At 40.9% G+C, this 19394-nt stretch overlaps 1 protein-coding gene across 3 annotated transcripts in view; it reads left to right on the top strand.

Annotated features, from left to right (window-relative positions):
• The window catches only part of chchd3a (coiled-coil-helix-coiled-coil-helix domain containing 3a), a 187615-nt gene that overhangs the window by 11418 nt on the left and 156803 nt on the right, over positions 1–19394 (top strand). For all 3 annotated transcript variants that reach the window (XM_069907812.1, XM_069907810.1, XM_069907811.1), the window contains exon 3: positions 18051–18129. In XM_069907812.1, the coding sequence (XP_069763913.1) occupies positions 18051–18129 (79 nt within the window). The remainder of the gene's footprint in view (positions 1–18050; positions 18130–19394) is intronic.

Below are 19394 nucleotides of genomic sequence, written 5' to 3'. Positions count from 1 at the left end.
TTATCAGGTCTATTTTCATGATTTCATCCCATGAGCAGATATTTCCTTTGTTTGCTCCATCCTCCCCACTCTGCTATTTAAAACATACTTTTCCCCCCACTTTCCTTGTTGACCTGAAATATTGACTCTCTCATTCCAAGATACATGTGCGGATGGCAGGATTGCATTATAACAAATTGTCAGTTTTGATTTGAGATTTAATTAAGTGAGTGACAACATGGGCTACAAAACCGGAATGTTAGTGTGGAACTGTTTTTCCTGCAGACCGTCTGATATTAAATGGGAACTATGTCATCAAAAACAAACTTATTTTGCAATTTAGGGCATTTCTATTTCATTCTGCAAGATGTTGATTTCATATATTTTGTTTTCTTGGCAAATGTGATGATTATCAACAGGGAATCAGGTTTATTGTCATGGACATATAATCACAAAATTTGTCATTTTGCATCAGCCATATTGTCCATTACAGCTACTAGATTACTATAAATTACTGTTCTGTATAATAAAAAAAAAAAAAAAAATTAGTGGAAAAAGTGAGGTCATGTCTTTGGTACATTTTCTGCTCAGAAATCTGATGGTGAAAGGGAAGAAACAGTCTTTGTAAAGTTGGGTGTTCAACTTCAAGCTCCTGTACCTTTTTCCCCGATGGTAGTAGAGTGAAGAGGGCATGGCCTGAGTGGTGGGGGTCCTTGAGGATAGAGGCTGCCTCTTGTAGATGTCCTTGATGAAGTGGAGACTGGTGCCTGAGATGTCACAGGCCGAGTTCACAATCCTCTGACACGCTTTCCTGTCCCGAGAGTTGGCACCTCCTTAGCAGATGGCGATGCAACCAGTCAGAATGATCTCCATGGTACAACTGTAGAAATTTGCAAGAGTGTTTGGTGACGTGCCAGGTCTCCTCAAACTCATTAAGGAGAGCTGCTGGTGAGCCTTCTTCACGACTCCATCGATGTGATGGCTCCAGGATAGATCTTCAAACATGTTGAATCTAGAAATTTAAAGTCCTTTAACCTCTCCACTGCTGACCCCTTTGATGAAGATTGATTTGTGTTCTTCTGATTTTTCCCCTTTCTGAAGTCTATAATCAATTCCTTATTTTTGCTGACGTTGAATGCAAAATTGTTGTGACACCACTCCTGATCTATCCCACTCCTGTATACTTCCTCATTGTTGTCTGTGATTCTGCCATCAACTGTGGTGCCATCAGCAAATTTATAGATGGCATTTGAATTGTGCCTGGCCACGGTCATGGGTGTAGAGAGATTGGAGCAATAGGCTAAGCACAAATCGTTCAGGTGAACCTGTGTTGATTGTCACTGAGGAAGAGATGTTGTTTCTGATCTGCCCTGACTGTGGTCTTGCGATGAAGTCAAGGATTCAGGTGCAGAGGCCCAGGTTTTGAAGCTTGTTGCCCAGTATTGAGGGAATAATGGTGTTGTTGAAATGCAGCCTGATGTAGATTTTGCTGTTGTCCATGTGATCCAGGGCTGAGTGGAGATCCAGTGAGTTTGCATCTGCTAAGGAATAATTGTGGTGATAGGCAGATTGCAGTGGATGCATGTATTTTCTTGGGTACAGGTTAATTCTGTCCATGACTAACCTCTCAAAGCTCTTCATTGTAGTGTATGTGAGGGCTACTGGGAAATAATCATTAGGCAGCTTGTTCTGTTCTTGGGCACCTTTTGAAGTAGAAGGAACCTCTGACTAGCAGTATGGGTTTGAAAATGTCTGAACACTCCAATAGGTTGGTTCAGATTTTCAGTACCCTGCCATCGGGGCCTGATGCCTTGCAAGGGTTCACCCTCTCTAAATACGTTTAGATGTTGGACTCTGTGTCTGATATCAGGGTTTGCCAGCTTCTGCACAGGCTCTCATAGGGCAGTGAAGCATCACAACCATTAATGATGTTAGCTTCTCCTTGTAGGATGTAATGGCTTGAAACCCCTATCAATAGCTGGTGAGTATCTGATTTCATTTCTAACTTTACTCTGACCTGTCTCCTTATTGTTAAGATGACCTCCTGTTGATTGTTCCTGGACTTCCTGTTGCGATCTGGATCGCCAGTCTTAAACACCATTGAACACACCCTCCGCAGGTTGTGAAGCCTCTAGTTCATCCATGGCTTTTGGTTTAATAGTGAAATTTTGGTATATGATTGATAAGCCAACACTGAAGAGGACACAGTCGGCATCAGTATGGTTTTTCTCTCTCCACAACACTACCTGATTTGCTGAGAACCTCGACTTTTTCCTGTTTTACTTCAGATTTCCAATGTCACCTTTTTGAGCTTTCTGCTCATTGTATCTTTTACCCTGTCATGCAATAGCTGTGCAGAAGTTGTAAATTATTTTCAGAGTGGAAATATTATTCCCTTTTATAAACCACAGATCAATATCTGTGGTTCTCCATTTTTACCCTTAGTTGATATTGATCAACTATCTTAATTGGTATTGCCCACAGAGGTCAGTTTATCAATAATATTAGTCTTGCAGTCTAATGATTGTGATTGTGTCCTCTTCAGTGTTGCCTCATCATCTCCCAAACGTTTGAAAATATTGTCTGTTCTTTGCTGAAAATCATCACATTTGCCAAGAAATCAAAATGCATGAAATCAGCTTTTTGCAAAATAAAATAGAAATGCCCTAAACTGCAAAGTAAGTTTGTTTTTGATGACATATTGCCAGTTTAATATCAGACGGTCTGAAGGCAAAACACTTGCATGAGAAGATTCAGTTTTTTTCAGCCCATGTCGCCCACTCACTTATTTAAACATTAAATCTTAAACTCAAAGCTGTCAATTTGTTATAATGCATTCCTGCCATCTGCACATGTATCTTGGAATGAGAGATTTTTCTTTTTAGTTTGTAATACAAAAACAGCAAGTCTACTTGCCACCTGCCCTGTAAGAAGTGGCGATTTATTTGAAACCATTTTTATTCAGAAACATGGTGGAAGATTAATGGTTTGCAGGGGTCTGTTATCTATAAATGAGTGAAAGCTTAATTTCTTTCTTAGAAAACCATAGACGATAATTCAATTTGCAGTTCTACACTGAATGTTGGTATCTGCCAGCTGTTACATAACAGTTCAAACTATGAATTATTTTGCTGTTTTCTTGCTCAAAGTTTCACTATTCTGAAAAGTGAGGTGTTCATGTGTTTTCAAAATTTCTACTTTCATTAAATTTTGCCAGAAAAGTAATTGATAACCAAGACAACCTTTTTATGATGGTATATCTGCTTTTATATTAAATGCTGGTTGATATCTGCCATGGTTTTGTTTTAATGCGAAATGTAATTTTTCAAAAAAATCTTAAATTAATTGATAAATTTGGCTGTGCAGCAAGTAGCTTGATTGCAGTGACCTGAATATAATTTCAGTTTATTTCATATTTAATATGCGTAGTGTTTGCACAATTTCTCGATCACATGATAATCTCATTATTGAATGATACTGCTTTAAACTATTTGATATTCTTGACTTTTATTTGCAGTGTGTACATTTATATTGTGAGTTGAAATTCTTTTCCTCTGGATGTACTGAAAAATTCTCACTATACAACATGGTGAGAAGCCACTTAGTTGATTGGGTGAATGACAAATTGTGTCCAAAGAAATTTGTATCTTCTCATTCACTTCACAACCATGAATTTTAACTTGTTCTTGAAGATTTCTGTGGAGCAAATTTATTTCTCTTTGTACATGGATGAAATGTTTACCTGATAAACTGACCTCTGTGGGCAATACCAATTAAGATAGTTGATCAATATCAACTAAGGGTAAAAATGGAGAACCACAGATATTGAAAATCTGAAACAAAAACAAGAAATATTGGAAAAACTCAGCAGGTCAGGTACCATAGTGGAAGCGAAATGGTTCTTTTGCTTCTGTGACCCTTCGAACAATAGCTAAATCCTGATTTGAGTAATCATTCTTCATTTATACCTCATTGCTTGTGGAATGACTCCCAAGAACCATCCTAACATTCATAGGGTATAAATCAGCAGTTCGATGGAATACTTTGTTCATGCCTGAATTCATGCACCTACAACTGTGTTCTTAACAGGGACCCGCATGGTCATTTTCCCCATTTGATAACAGTATATGTCAACACACTGCACATACAATGGCTGTAGTGTGTGCTACCTACAAATGAATTACCAACAAGATTGCTGCTTTGGGATTTTCTTAAAAGTCTCAACTAATATGTGCATGAGAATCCACTATCTCCAAGTTTCTGCTTCATGTTGCATATCATTTTGGTGTGCACTTGTTTAACTACTCGCCAATTGTCACTACATTAAATCAGTGCATTTCCTTTTTGGCAGTGCTTTTATCTGAAATTCAAGGAAGTGGTTCTTCATCTTGATAACAATTGAGTACAGGCATGAAATATTGAATTTGGCAGTGTGAAAGAATATAGATATGTTTTTAGGAGATAAATTGGGGCAAGGGTTGTTAGTTCAAACAAATCTTATTTAAAATACTGGAGCTCTGCTAATGCTGGACATGTCGGGGCCTCAGAGCCTTTGCAAAAGTTTTGGAGAGTGCCCAAGAGACTTCAATAATGGATTGCTATTTACAAAAAGGCAACAGATGAAAGATATTGTCGGAGCCACAGACTGTCTGGAAGGGAATTTGCTGTTCTAAGAGGGTTGTGGGGTTTTGCAAGCAGAAAGGTGTGTGGTGTGTGGTGTGTGGTGTGTGGTGTGTGGTGTGTGGTGTGTGGTGTGTGGTGTGTGGTGTGTGGTGTGTGGTGTGTGGTGTGTGGTGTGTGGTGTGTGGTGTGTGGTGTGTGGTGTGTGGTGTGTGGTGTGTGGTGTGTGGTGTGTGGTGTGTGGTGTGTGGTGTGTGGTGTGTGGTGTGTGGTAGATAGATCAGTTCTACAGTGAGACCGTCAGCAACAGCAACTGGGACTGGAATAGGACAAGCTGGCAAGCTTGTGGAAAACCCCATTTGGAAGATGAGTTGTGAGTGCTTAGTTCAGCCTGGTCAAAGCCCTTGTGGCTCATGCAAGAGGAGAGGACTGGCTGTCTAATGTTTCACTTGAAATAGGAGAAACAATAAAGGAACTCTGTGGTGACCTGAAAGAAAGAGGTTTTTATCAGGGGGACCCTGAGGGGGCAAGTTTCTTTGGCAAGAGACTGGATGTCCAGCGTACAACAAATCCCTTTCTCTGAAAACCAACAAGAACTTTCCTGAGCAGTAACCATTTACCTTTCAAGCACCAAAGCCTGGTGAACTTTATAAATGTTAAATTCTGTGCATCCTTCTCAAAACTGCTTACCAACTAGCTTTGTTCCATCATTATTTCTGGAATATATGGCATTTGCTCCTCATGTTGAAAAGATACCATTGGTTCATCTAATTTATAAATTTAATATTGATGCAATTGGAATGCATTTGAGAATAGTTATTTTTCAGAATCAAAGGTGCTCAGAAATGAGTGAATTCATGTTGGTATTCTTGACCGTCATTGTTCCTGATGCATTACCTGTCAATGTTGTACAAAATATTTTAATATTTAAATTGCAGGTATTAGTTGAGGTGTGATGCTTCATTAAATGATGGACAACGCAGAAAAAATTATTCCTTTACATGGAGAAAAAGCACACCGAAATGCAGGAGGAACTCAGCCAATCTTTTCAGCGTCCATAGGAGACAGATATGTTGCCGATGTTTCGGGCCTGAGCCCTTCAGGAATAAGCCAGAAGCAGGAAATGTCAGAAAATCTCAGAATTCAGACAATGCTGGCTGGGGGAGGAATCCAGACCAACAAAATGTGTTAATAGATATGATAAAGAGCAAGGTTAGGATTTATCATATTTGTGCAAAAGGAGATGAAATGGAGAGACAGAGAGGGGAAGGCGATGGGCGAAGAAGTCGATAGTAATGCCATCCAGTTGGAGGGTGCGCAGTTGGAAGATGAGGTGCTCTGGATTCCTCCCCCAGCCAGCATTGTCTGAATTCTGAGACTTTCTAAGATTTTCTGCTTCTGGCGATGTATTTCTTGAAGTGCTTGAGGCCAAAATGTTGGCAATATATCTTTGTCTCCTACAGACACTGGAAAAAAACTGGCTGAGTTCCTCCAGCATTAGTGTGTGGTTACTACAATCTCAGCATCTGCAGACTTTTGTATCTCTCTTACATGGAGAAAATACCAGAAATTGACCTGAAATTACTCTTTCCATAGATACTTCCTGACTGGTTGTGCTTTTCTAGCATTTTCTGGTTTCATTTCAGATTTCCTGCATCTCTAATTTTTTTTAAATAAGATGTTTGTTCCACAAAAAGGATTGTTTGAATCTCTGTTTTGCCCTCTCAAGATGTATGGATAAATAATTTTTCATTTTGTTCTTTTCTCTTTTAATCGTTTTTTTTACCCCCGTGATTAAACTTGTACTGATCTTCAGGCTTGTGATTTCTTAAACATAAAATCTGCACAATTTTACAGTGGATTTATTTGCATTTCTGGCTGCTGAACTAGAATAAATGCTATGATCTGTGGCATGCCATAAGATTTAGCCAGTGAAGCAGAGTTCATGTAAATTTAATAGAGAACAGATTACAGCAAAAAGGATAACAAGCTATTATGTTGTGCCTTCTTACATGAGTAAACAAACCAAACTTGTCGGGACAGTCTTGAGTTGAAATGAGATGTTTAGTTGTGAATTCTAAATTGAAGCCCATGAAGGCTGATGGAAAAGTTGACTAAATGCAAACAAAAGGTTAGTAAAGTGTCATTGCAGTCAAATGAAGCAGCCCAAAGTTGAGTTCTCAGTGGACTTATAAATTTTGGGAGGTTTGCAGACACAAGGTTAGTTGATGTTAGTTGTGATTGTGGCAGCAGACACTGGGTCGAGCCTTTGTTTATAGTGGCAAGATGGGAATAAAGGAATCAGGACGGAGAAATGTAAATGAACTTAATTGAGTTTTTCAAGGAGTTGACAAAAGAAATTGAAGGTAGGACCATGGATGTTGTACATATGAAATTTTGTCTGGTGTTTTGACAAAATCCCCCATGGTAGGTTCATTCAAAGTCGTGAAGCATGGGATCCATGGAACCTTAGCTGGGTGGATTTTGAATTGACTTGCCTGCAGAAATTGGAAGGTAATAGTAGATGCAATGTATTCTGCCTGGAGATGCATGATGAGTGGTGTTCCACAGGGATCTGTTCTGGGACACCTTTTGTAATTTATTTTAAAAAATTGTATAAATATTTTGGACAAAGAAGTGGATGAATATGTTTGCAGATAACGTGAAGATTGAAGGTGCTGTGGAGAGAGTAGAAGGTTGTAGGTTGCAAAAGGATACAGAGTCAGGTGGAGAAGTGGCAGATGGAGTTCAATCAGGATAAATGTGAGAGATGCATTTTGGAAGTTCAAACTTGAAGGTGGAGTAGTTAATGGCAGGATTCTTAACAATGTGGAAGAGCAGAGGGGCGTTGGGGTCCAAATCCATAGATCTCTCAAGGTTGACTGTGAATGCCTAGAATGCATTTCCAGGGGTGATGGTGGACGATGGTAAAATAGGGACTGAAAAGGCTCTTGGATAGTCACATCAATGTATGAAAAATGGAGGATTATGTGTGTGTGGTAAGGAAGGATTGGATTGTTGTGGAGTAAGTTTATATCAGATGGCACAATATCATATACTATGCTGTAAAGTTCTATATTCTAATTAAGAACAAAAAATTAAATGAATAAAATGAGGGCTACATTTTAACAGCTCAAGATCCAAATACCCCATGGATGTGCCATCTGGGAGAAACACAAAATATCAAATTGTAGAGTGGTAAAAACATTACTCCAGTTCAAAAATGCTTGTGTTCATTTCTGGCTTTTGCAAATTATTTTGAATTTGTGTCTCCAGATCTTGAAAAACTTTCACAGATGTGTTTGTGGTGGTATGTGTACTGACCAGCTGTATCTCGGCCTGGTATGGGGGCACCAATACCTCTGAGTGGAAAGACCTGCAAAAGGTTGTGGACACAAACAAAATTCTCCTCACCACTGAAAATCTGCATGGAATGCTGCTGGACGAGGGCAGCAACAATTAACAAGGATCCACACCATCCAAGACGTGCTCTGTCATCGCAGTTAGGAAGGAGGTACTTGTGCCACAAGACTCGTACCTCCAATTCAGGAATAATTACAACCATCAACCCCCTCTCCCGCCATCAGAATCCTGAACAACAGATTTGTACAGAGACTCATTATTACTGAACATTTATACTTCTGCATTTGCACAGTCAGCCTATTTACATTTCATTCTTTTGTTTACATTTATTCCTTATTGAGTGCAGTTTACAGTTACCAGTAAATAGAAATTCTGACTTGCTTGCAGGAAAAAGAATCTCAGGGTTGTGTGCGATTATGTATGTATTCTTACAATGAATTTGAACTTGCTCTTCATTCTTTATCCCAAAATGTATCATTTCACATTTAACGGTATCAGATTTTCAGTCACTTGTCTGTCCAGTTCACAATCTGTTTTCTTGCAGTCTGTTACTGACTTACTATCAGTTTGCAACACTTAACAAATTTCAAAATGTTCTTCAGGGCTCCCATGTGTAACTCAAATCTATATTGTAGATGACTGGGACGTTAATACTGACTTTTGTAGAAATATAACTTTCTTTTCTCTTTTGTAAAGAGAAATACAGCAATGTATAACTCTCAAATTGTTAACAACCTTCTGTTTTCTGTCCATCAATAGACCAATATTGAGAAATGTTGGCATTTAATGTTTATGCTCAATTGAATCTGACCTGCAAGTGGAGCAAACAGAATGGCAAATTATTATTTGTTTTACTTTTTTGAGAAGATTTGATTGCAGTAAGCCCTGCAACTATTATGGAGCTTGGTGTGGTCTCCTTAGTTAAGAAAAGTTATACAGTAGTAGAATATTATTGAGGTTGTACAGTTATGATTCACTTGACTAATTTTGGGAGGATGAATTTATTGTAAAAAGAGGAATGGAGAAGATGAGTCGTGTATTATATGAATGAGGGAAGATTTTAATAGAAACTTGAGTTCTCGCAGTGTGAATGCAGAGTTCCGTATATGTTGGTGTACAAGACTGAATTTGTACCTTTAAAAAATGTCACCCCAAAGCCAGGGGTCATCTTGTATGCCAAGTATAAAATATGAACATTAATATCCTGTCATTAAGACCATCCCCCACGGCGATGGAGAACGGAATGAAATGCTCGCTTAACTCCTTCAGTCCAACCACTAAATATTTTTCTACTTAAACTTGCGTTTGAGAAGCTGGATTAAACATAATGTTATATTAAAGCAACAAAAATATTATAAACCTAACATATCCTACAATAGCAGCATAGCAAATGAAGCCTACAGGATTTTAATATATGATGACTGAAGTAGTAATTTTATTAAAATACTTGATACCATGTTTGTTCCTGTAGAAAAACAATACCTAAGTGGCTGTAGTGATACTACTGTATTACTATTGGTTACCATCTCTGTATGTATGGCTTTACTAACTGTCTTTCTTTGGCTTGGCTTCGCGGACGAAGATTTATGGAGGGGGTAAAAAGTCCACGTCAGCTGCAGGCTCGTTTGTGGCTGACCAGTCCGATGCGGGACAGGCAGACACGATTGCAGCGGTTGCAAGGGAAAATTGGTTGGTTGGGGTTGGGTGTTGGGTTTTTCCTCCTTTGCCTTTTGTCAGTGAGGTGGGCTCTGCGGTCTTCTTCAAAGGAGGCTGCTGCCCGCCAAACTGTGAGGCGCCAAGATGCACGGTTTGAGGCGTTTTCAGCCCACTGGCGGTGGTCAATGTGGCAGGCACCAAGAGATTTCTTTAGGCAGTCCTTGTACCTTTTCTTTGGTGCACCTCTGTCACGGTGGCCAGTGGAGAGCTCGCCATATAATACGATCTTGGGAAGGCGATGGTCCTCCATTCTGGAGACGTGACCCATCCAGCGCAGCTGGATCTTCAGCAGCGTGGACTCGATGCTGTCGACCTCTGCCATCTCGAGTACCTCGACGTTAGGGGTGTGAGCGCTCCAATGGATGTTGAGGATGGAGCGGAGACAACGCTGGTGGAAGCGTTCTAGGAGCCGTAGGTGGTGCCGGTAGAGGACCCATGATTCGGAGCCGAACAGGAGTGTGGGTATGACAACGGCTCTGTATACGCTTATCTTTGTGAGGTTTTTCAGTTGGTTGTTTTTCCAGACTCTTTTGTGTAGTCTTCCAAAGGCGCTATTTGCCTTGGCGAGTCTGTTGTCTATCTCATTGTCGATCCTTGCATCTGATGAAATGGTGCAGCCGAGATAGGTAAACTGGTTGACCGTTTTGAGTTTTGTGTGCCCGATGGAGATGTGGGGGGGCTGGTAGTCATGGTGGGGAGCTGGCTGATGGAGGACCTCAGTTTTCTTCAGGCTGACTTCCAGGCCAAACATTTTGGCAGTTTCCGCAAAGCAGGACGTCAAGCGCTGAAGAGCTGGCTCTGAATGGGCAACTAAAGCGGCATCATCTGCAAAGAGTAGTTCACGGACAAGTTTCTCTTGTGTCTTGGTGTGAGCTTGCAGGCGCCTCAGATTGAAGAGACTGCCATCCGTGCGGTACCGGATGTAAACAGCGTACTAACCATGGAATCCCCTAATGAAGGCTGTTATGCCCAGACTCCTCTCCCAGTACGAACTCTGAACTCTGGCCAAGCAATATGAGTGTACATTCAGTTTTAAGCAATTAAAAGCCAATCGTCTGGCAACTTTTCGTCTTTGAAGATAATTGATAGAGCATTAGCGACATCACTAGTGTTTACGTTACACCCACTGGGAATGTTTGATGAATATTATGGTAGTGAATTGACAGTATTTTGCTATTACTTTGAAGTGAATTGTCTAAATTTTAAATAACCAAGACTGTGCTGCTTAGTAGTGTCCAACGATCATACTGGGATCGTTGGAAAAGAACTATTGAGGCAGTGAGCTCTCAATGGTAAGAGCCTGACTTGGGGTAGTCTTGTTCAGTGAGTATTAGCTCAAAACTTACAATTTAAGTGGAAATTCTGGGGTTATTTCATATACCCAATTATCTTGTGCACCGACAGATACAATATGTTTGCCCTGGCAAGAGAGTCGAACCAAGATTGTCTCAGAACAAGGAGTGGTCCATTTCAGACCAAATCTTTCAAATTTCACTCTGCTTCAGATCTGTGGAGACTCTATCATCAAGTGATTTAATGTTGAGAGAAGTTACTGGGAATGTTAGAAATTTGGCAATATGGAGAAGGTTTGTTTTTCTTGCACTTGGTACTAGATCAGCCATGATCTTGAAGAATTGTAGAGCAGATTCAAAAAGGCCAGATGGTGTTTTTCTATTCCAAGTTATGTTCTTTGAGGTTTTTTATGTTCCATTGCCTTCAATTCCCCATTTTTTAGTTTTGCTAAATAATCTTTTATCCACGGCTTTGCCAAAAGTTCTTGGAGATTATATCCACTCATTCCCTTCAACAACGCCCTCTTCATTAAAATAATTGCTGCGAGTAATTGGAACACAATTTGTCTTCATGCTGTATAAAAAAAAAAAACTTCTCCAAATTTTTTTTGTTTTTAAAAGCATGGAGCTTAATCTGATTGCCTGTCAATTGTCTGGCATGTCTTCCGTTAAATGAATCCATAGAGCAATTTTACTGTCAGTGCTCAAAGCAGAAGAGAAAAACTCAACTTTCCAACATTGGGTAATCTCTCCCAAGGCCATTTTCTGATGACAATGTGACTTCTGGATTTATTGTGTCTTCTTGATATCAAAGAAATGGTAGCTTCCATTATTAAGTGTTTGTGTTAATGGATCAAATGAATTGTGCTGAAAGACTGCTTTGACAGCATTATATTTGTGAGGTTCTGTTCAGACTGCAATCATGGATGTGAAAATTCAGTCTTAATTGTATTGAGGTAGTGATGTTTCAGTCAGAATTGTTCTTGTGATTTTTTTTGATACTTTTTCATTTAGATTTTAATTGAATTGTTCATTGATGAGTGTCCCCAATTACAGTTGAAAAACTTTGTTTTGTATACTCTCAAAGTCGACTCTTATTTAAATACCATCATGCAAAAATAAAACACAAATGCAGAATATAATGCTATGGAAAGAAATAGTTAATATATGCAAGGACTTTCAGATAGGGTTAAAACCAGTACAAAAGGAATGTCTGGCAGATCTTTCTGCATGCAGAGATATCAGTGAAGAAATGCTGCTGACTGACCCATTCCATGCTGCAGCAATATGTGCTGAGGGATGCTCTGAGGATTGGAGCAGCCAACACGAGGCCAATGTGAGGAAGGACCACATTCAAGAGCCCTTGCTTCACTGGGCATTGAGGGGGTGAAGTGGATGGGAAGTACCTCAAACGATAGAGAAGTGAGTAACAACAAGTTGCTTCACTGCTGACCTTGATAATATTTCAGGCCAGAGCCCTTCATTGAAGTATGAGGAAAATGCTGGAATAAAATTGTGCCTTTCTATGCTTTAAGTTTGTTAGAAAAACTGTTGCAGTTACAAAAAGTTTTTGTATTTTGGATTCTGTACAACTCTTGCGTCTGACATTATTGTAGCTTAGAGTCATAGAATTCTTTTTTTTCTTTCTTCTTTCTTTGGCTTGGCTTCGCGGACGAAGATTTATGGAGGGGGTAAATGTCCACGTCAGCTGCAGGCTCGTTTGAGGCTGACAAGTCCGATGCGGGACAGGCAGACACGGTTGCAGCGGTTGCAGGGGAAAATTGGTTGGTTGGGGTTGGGTGTTGGGTTTTTCCTCCTTTGCAGAAGTAAAACAGGCCCTTCAGCCTGCCATATCTGTGCCAAACATCAATTATCCATCTACACCAATGCCATTTGCTAGCACTTTGTCTGCATGTAATAGTCAGTTCCTCTGGAATTCAAGTATTATCACGATATCATAGAGCTGCTCTGACAGTACACACTTCCACCACCCACTCATGCAATGTGTTTAGATTCCAGATTCAGATTTATTGTCAGACTACATTTGTGACATCAGGTACAAACCTGAGATTCTTTGTTCTTGCGGGCTCGGCAGAGTTGCCTTTAATTGGTGGTGAAAAAAAAATTGGTACAGAATGTAAACAAATAAAGAACTGGTAACAGATAATGAATGAAAACAAACTGTGCAATACAGAGAGAATAAAAAAGAAATACAATAAATGAGTCTGGTGGTGGATGGGTAGCAACTGTTCCTGAACCTACTGGTGCAAGTCTTGTAGCATCTATATTACTTTCCTAATGGCAGCAGCGAGAACAGAGTGTATGCTGGGTGGTGTGCGTCTTTAATGCTGCTGATGTCAGAGTTCCCTGTAAAAGTTCTCAATAGTGAGGAGGATTTTACTTGTGATGTTCTGGGCTGTGCCCATTACCATTTCGAGGGCTTCATGCTCACGGAGATCGGTGTACCCATTTCCAGACTGTGATGCAGCCAGTCAGCACATTTTCCACCATGCCTCTATCAAATTTGCCAGGGTTTCTGGTGTCATACCAAACCTCAACAAACTCCTGAGTTCATAAACATGATGAGAAAAATTCTTTCTTGGATGCACAATAAACTTTTTCCCTTTTATTCTAGTTTCTGATGTTGCTAACAGCGCAGTTATTGGAAATGGTCTGTAATCAATAGAATTAAAATAACTAATGTTATTGAGAAAATATGGAACCAAAATAGATTACTGTCCTTGGATTTAAACACATTTTACTTCAGTTAATCAAATAAGAATTCATTTTAAGAAGGGTTCCAAACAATATCAAAGATGTACCAGTGGCTAGTAATTTACCTTTTTCAATTGTCATCAGGAAAATATGTGGCTGTTGAAAGCAAATTGCAATGTAAATTGGTTATTATTCAAGATATTGAAATGGGAACTCAACTGAATCTAATTTTACAGCAATTGCTTTTTTTTGTGAGCAATGACCAAAATTAAGACATCAATTGGTAAATTTCTCCCATGTCTATGTAAGCAATTTCTCACCATTCCTCATTTAACTGGCAGTATTCATTATCATAATTCTTTTCTTCTCATTTATAAACCACTTTGGGTTAATGCACACAATATACATAGCAGCAAGGTACTTGGGATATGAGAGCAATCAATGGCTGTCTTGTAAACTATACCTTATTCTCAAATGGATAACAGAACACATGAACAATTGATTAGCTTTATATGTGACCATACATAAAAATTCAGTTTATGTCATGGGTCTGGACAGGGTGAATTTACAATGGATAACAGAACACATGAACAATTGATTAGCTTTATATGTGACCATACATAAAAATTCAGTTTATGTCATGGGTCTGGACAGGGTGAATTTACAGGACAGAGTTGGGTGATGATGACATAGAATTGATGCATGAGTTCAGTCTAATTTTCTGATTGCTATAATTCCGTTCCTTCACATTACTAATGCAACACTATCCTTCGTTGATCTCATTTTTAATAGCTTTAAAATGCTTTGCGATTATAGACGTTGGAACCAGTGATGTTTGCAGGCAAGAGGTAATCAGCATTTTGGAAAATAAATGTGGTACTTTCCAGTGGTTGATGATGTGAGGCTACATTCACAAAGGATTTAACATATTTTATTTCTGGAAAATAAATTCTTATTTTGTTTTTAAGTAAATCTGTCAGCCTAAAACAATTGTTCTGACTTTTGGAGAAAATGGATTGAAATCATTTTCCTCCTTCACCTCCTGTATTTGTATTTTAAGTGCTCAATCTAGAAAAACTAAATTTTTGTTACAAAAGGATTTTGCACAGCAAGCCCAATTACATACATGAGGAAATGTTTGAAAAGGCAGGGATTAATCAAAGAGAGCTTCTAGCATTGCTTTGTTCTGTCTGACTGATTTATTTGAATTTTTAAAAAATGTAATTTATTTAATTTTTAAGACTGTGTGGTGTGTGGTGTGTGGTGTGTGGTGTGTGGTGTGTGGTGTGTGGTGTGTGGTGTGTGGTGTGTGGTGTGTGGTGTGTGGTGTGTGGTGTGTGGTGTGTGGTGTGTGGTGTGTGGTGTGTGTGTGTGTGGTGTGTGTGTGTGTGTGTGGTGTGTGTGTGTGGTGTGTGTGTGTGTGGTGTGTGTGTGTGTGGTGTGTGTGTGTGTGGTGTGTGTGTGTGTGGTGTGTGTGTGTGTGGTGTGTGTGTGTGTGGTGTGTGTGTGTGTGGTGTGTGTGTGTGTGGTGTGTGTGTGTGTGGTGTGTGTGTGTGGTGTGTGTGTGTGGTGTGTGTGTGTGTGGTGTGTGTGTGTGTGGTGTGTGTGTGTGTGGTGTGTGTGTGTGTGGTGTGTGTGTGTGTGGTGTGTGTGTGTGTGTGTGTGTGTGTGTGGTGTGTGTGTGTGTGGTGTGTGTGTGTGTGTGTGTGTGTGTGGTGTGTGTGTGTGTGGTGTGTGTGTGTGTGGTGTGTGTGTGTGTGGTGTGTGTGTGTGTGGTGTGTGTGTGTGTGGTGTGTGTGTGTGTGGTGTGGTGTGTGTGTGTGTGGTGTGTGTGTGTGTGGTGTGTGTGTGTGTGGTGTGTGTGTGTGTGGTGTGTGTGTGTGTGGTGTGTGTGTGTGTGGTGTGTGTGTGTGGTGTGTGTGTGTGGTGTGTGTGTGTGTGTGTGTGTGTGGTGTGTGTGTGCGGGTGTGTGTGTGCGGGTGTGTGTGTGCGGGTGTGTGGTGTGCGGGTGTGTGGTGTGCGGGTGTGTGGTGTGCGGGTGTGTGGTGTGCGGGTGTGTGGTGTGCGGGTGTGTGGTGTGCGGGTGTGTGGTGTGCGGGTGTGCGGTGTGCGGGTGTGCGGGTGTGCGGGTGTGCGGGTGTGCGGGTGTGCGGTGTGCGGGTGTGCGGGTGTGCGGGTGTGCGGGTGTGCGGGTGTGCGGGTGTGCGGTGTGCGGGGTGCGGTGTGCGGGTGTGCGGTGTGCGGGGGGCGTGCGGTGTGCGGGGTGCGAGCGTGCGGGGTGCGAGCGTGCGGGGTGCGAGCGTGCGGGGTGCGAGCGTGCGGGGTGCGGGCGTGGGGTGCGGGCGCGGGGTGCGGGCGCGGGGTGCGGGTGCGGGGTGCGGGTGCGGGGTGCGGGTGCGGGGTGCGGGTGCGGGGTGCGGGGTGCGGGTGCGGGGTGCGGGTGCGGGGTGCGGGTGCGGGTGCGGGGTGCGGGTGCGGGGTGCGGGTGCGGGGTGCGGGTGCGGGGTGCGGGTGCGGGGTGCGGGGTGCGGGTGCGGGGTGCGGGGTGCGGGTGCGGGGTGCGGGGTGCGGGTGCGGGGTGCGGGTGCGGGGTGCGGGTGCGGGTGGGGGGTGCGGGTGGGGGGTGCGGGTGGGGGGTGCGGGTGGGGGGTGCGGGTGGGCGGTGTGTGTAATATATAATATCGGGTTAGGGTTAGATACATGAGGAGCATTTAAAGGAGCATTTAAAAAATGAACTAAAAACTTCAAGATAGAAATCAGGAAGGCCAAAAGAAGACATGAAGTTGCTTTGGCAGCAATGTCAAGGAAAATCCTAGGGGTGTATATTAAGAGCAAAAAGATGGTAAGTGTCAAAATTTGTGCCCTTGAAGATTCACAAAAGAAAGGCTGTGGATGTTGTCTATGTGGACTTTAATTAAACCTTTGATAAGGTCCCACTTGGGAGGTTAGACAGGAATGTTCACATGCAAGATATTCGTGGGAAAGTAGTGAACTGGATTCCACAATGGTTGGATGGGAGAAGCCAGAGAGTAGAGGTAGATGATTGCTTCTCCTACTGGAGGCCTGTGACTGGTGGTGTGCCTCAGGAATCAAGGTTGAGACCATTGTTGATTGTCCTCTGTATCCATCACCTGGATGATAATGTGATAAACTAGATCAGCATAACTAAGATTGGAGGCCTTGTGGACAGTGTGGATAGTTTTCAAAGCTTGCAGAGGGTTCTGAACCAGCTGACAGAATTTAATGCAGACAAATGTGAGGTGTTACATTTTGGAAGGACAAACCAAGGCAGGACATGGTAAATGGTAAGCCACTGAGGAGTGCGGCTGAACAGAGGGATCTGGGAATACAGGTACATAGTTCCCTGAAGATGGCATCACAGATAGCTTGTTTGTCAAGAAAGCTTTTTGGCCTATTGGCCTTCATAAATCAAAGTATTGAGTATATGAGATGGGGTGTTATGGTAAAGTTGTTTAAGACACAGGTGAAACCAAATTTGGAGTGCAGTATTATGTGCAGTTTTGGTCCCTAACTACAGGAAATATCTCAATGAGATAGAAAGTGGAGAGAAGATTTACAAGGATGTTGTCTGACCTTCACAAACTGAGTTACATGGAAAGGTTAAATAGGGTTAGGACTTTATTTCCTAGAACATTAAAAAATGAGGGGAGATCAATAGAGGTATTTAGAATTATGGGGGAATAGACAGAATAAATGAGGGTAGATGAGCTACAATTCAGAAGACATAGGGAAAGGGTGAAAGGGGGAACTTCACACGCAATGTGGTGGGAGTGCGGAATGAGCTACCAGGTGAAGTAGTGAGTAGTGACTCAATTTTAACATTTAAAAAAAAAAAAAAAAAATTTGGACAGGTACATGGATAGGAGAAGTATGGAGGGCTACAGACTGGGTGCAGGTCAGTGAGACTAGGGAAACAAAAATGGTTTGGCATAGACTAGAAGGTCTGAAGGGGCTTGTTTCTGTGCTATAATGTTCTATGGTTTTATAAAATATTTTGTCTATTGTGTGTGTGGTAGAAAAACCTGTCATGTCAAAAGTCTAATTTGGCATCTTCAATCTTAATACAGTATCCACAAGATGAATGAAAGTATGGTTATAAATAATGAAATGATGCTGACATTAAAAAAACAGTTGGACCATGATGTATTTTTTTGCTGCAAGGGAGCAAATTTAAGTCTGCCTTTCCATAATTACAGTATGAATTTTTTAAACAATGGGAAGTGGTTACCCTATTTTATGGTCTTGGATTGTGTGGCTCTTTGCTCACCTAGCTATTGATGATCATTTCAGAGGTTGTCTTGCAATTGTATCCAACTAATTTTTTAATTTTTTTCCTATTTGCAGTTGCTAATGAGATGAGAAAACAAATTTCTGAAGAGCTGGCTCAAGAACGGACAAGGCAAGATTTGAACTTGCAGAAGAGGTTTGTCTAGTTCATTCTCTCCTGAATTCCACCTGCAACACGTTGTATGCTGTGATGCCATTACCTACGCTGAAAATTTATTGCTGCTGTACATGAATTTATAAAAAAAGGGTAGAAAAAACCCTAGAATTGCCAGTATGAATGATTTTTTTAAAAAGTTAAATTCCATTTCTGGTCAATCATACTCATTGCCAAGATCTATGAAGGCAAATATATGCATTTAATAGCTGAATATTAAGGACCAATTTTTAGGGTGAAATATAGGGGGTCGACTATTGCATACATACTTTTTTTGGGGAATATTTTATTTTTTAAATTTTTTCATAAATATTCATGGTAAACTCTCCAATATCTATATATAGATTTTTTTAAACTTTTACAAAAAAACAAACAACACAAAGCAACCCCACCCCCTTTCCCTTTTCACATACCATCAGGACTCCCATTTATGTTGACCACAAAAAAATTTTCATAGAGGAAGTCACTTGCATATATATACTAAAGCAGCATTATTATTGGGATCCTATATGATCCAAATATGGCTGCCATATCTTGATAAATATATTATCTTTGTTCTTTAAGTTGTATATAATTTTTTTTCTCTAGTTTTGCAACTATTCATCTCAGCAGTCCATAATGGAGAGTCGGATTTCCAAGTAATTGCAATGCATTTCTTAGCCTCTGCTAAAGCTTTTTAACAAATTCAATTTGGAATTTAGTTAATTTATTGCTTATTTCAGTAAAGTTTCCCAAAAGATAAAGCTCCGGGTTTCCTGTGAAGGCCACCCCTGTTATCCTTGTTAATATTTCAGTAATACTCTGCCAGGAAGGTCTCACCTTCACACATGACCACGTAGTAGTAAAAATGTTCCTATTTTTATTCCCACACATAAAATGCATCTCTAATACTTCAGATTTTGATTTATCCAATTTCTGTGATGTGAGATACAATTGGTATAGAATAGGGGTCTCCAAAGTGGTTGATTATAGAGCCATGGGGGTCGATGGGTCTATCGAAGGGGTCAAAAATTTAAGGGGGTCAATAAACACTGAGGGGGGGTCAATTTAACTTTTGGGGTCGAAAGAATTGTAGAGTCCAAGGTCCTCGCTCCTGCCTGGGAGCCTGAGATGACTTCAATGCAGACAGCATCGCACCCAATGTTGAGAATGGAGTCTTCATCGCCAATGCTCAAGACTTGGACCCAGCTCTGTTTGGCATCTTCCTGGCCAGAAGCAAAATTTTATTTACTCTTATTGTAATCAGT

This window comes from Narcine bancroftii, chromosome 13, assembly GCF_036971445.1.
Source record: "Narcine bancroftii isolate sNarBan1 chromosome 13, sNarBan1.hap1, whole genome shotgun sequence".
Lineage (NCBI taxonomy): Eukaryota > Metazoa > Chordata > Chondrichthyes > Torpediniformes > Narcinidae > Narcine > Narcine bancroftii.
The sequence above is the reverse complement of the archived record's forward strand: the minus strand, read 5'-3'. Positions and strand labels throughout refer to the sequence as shown.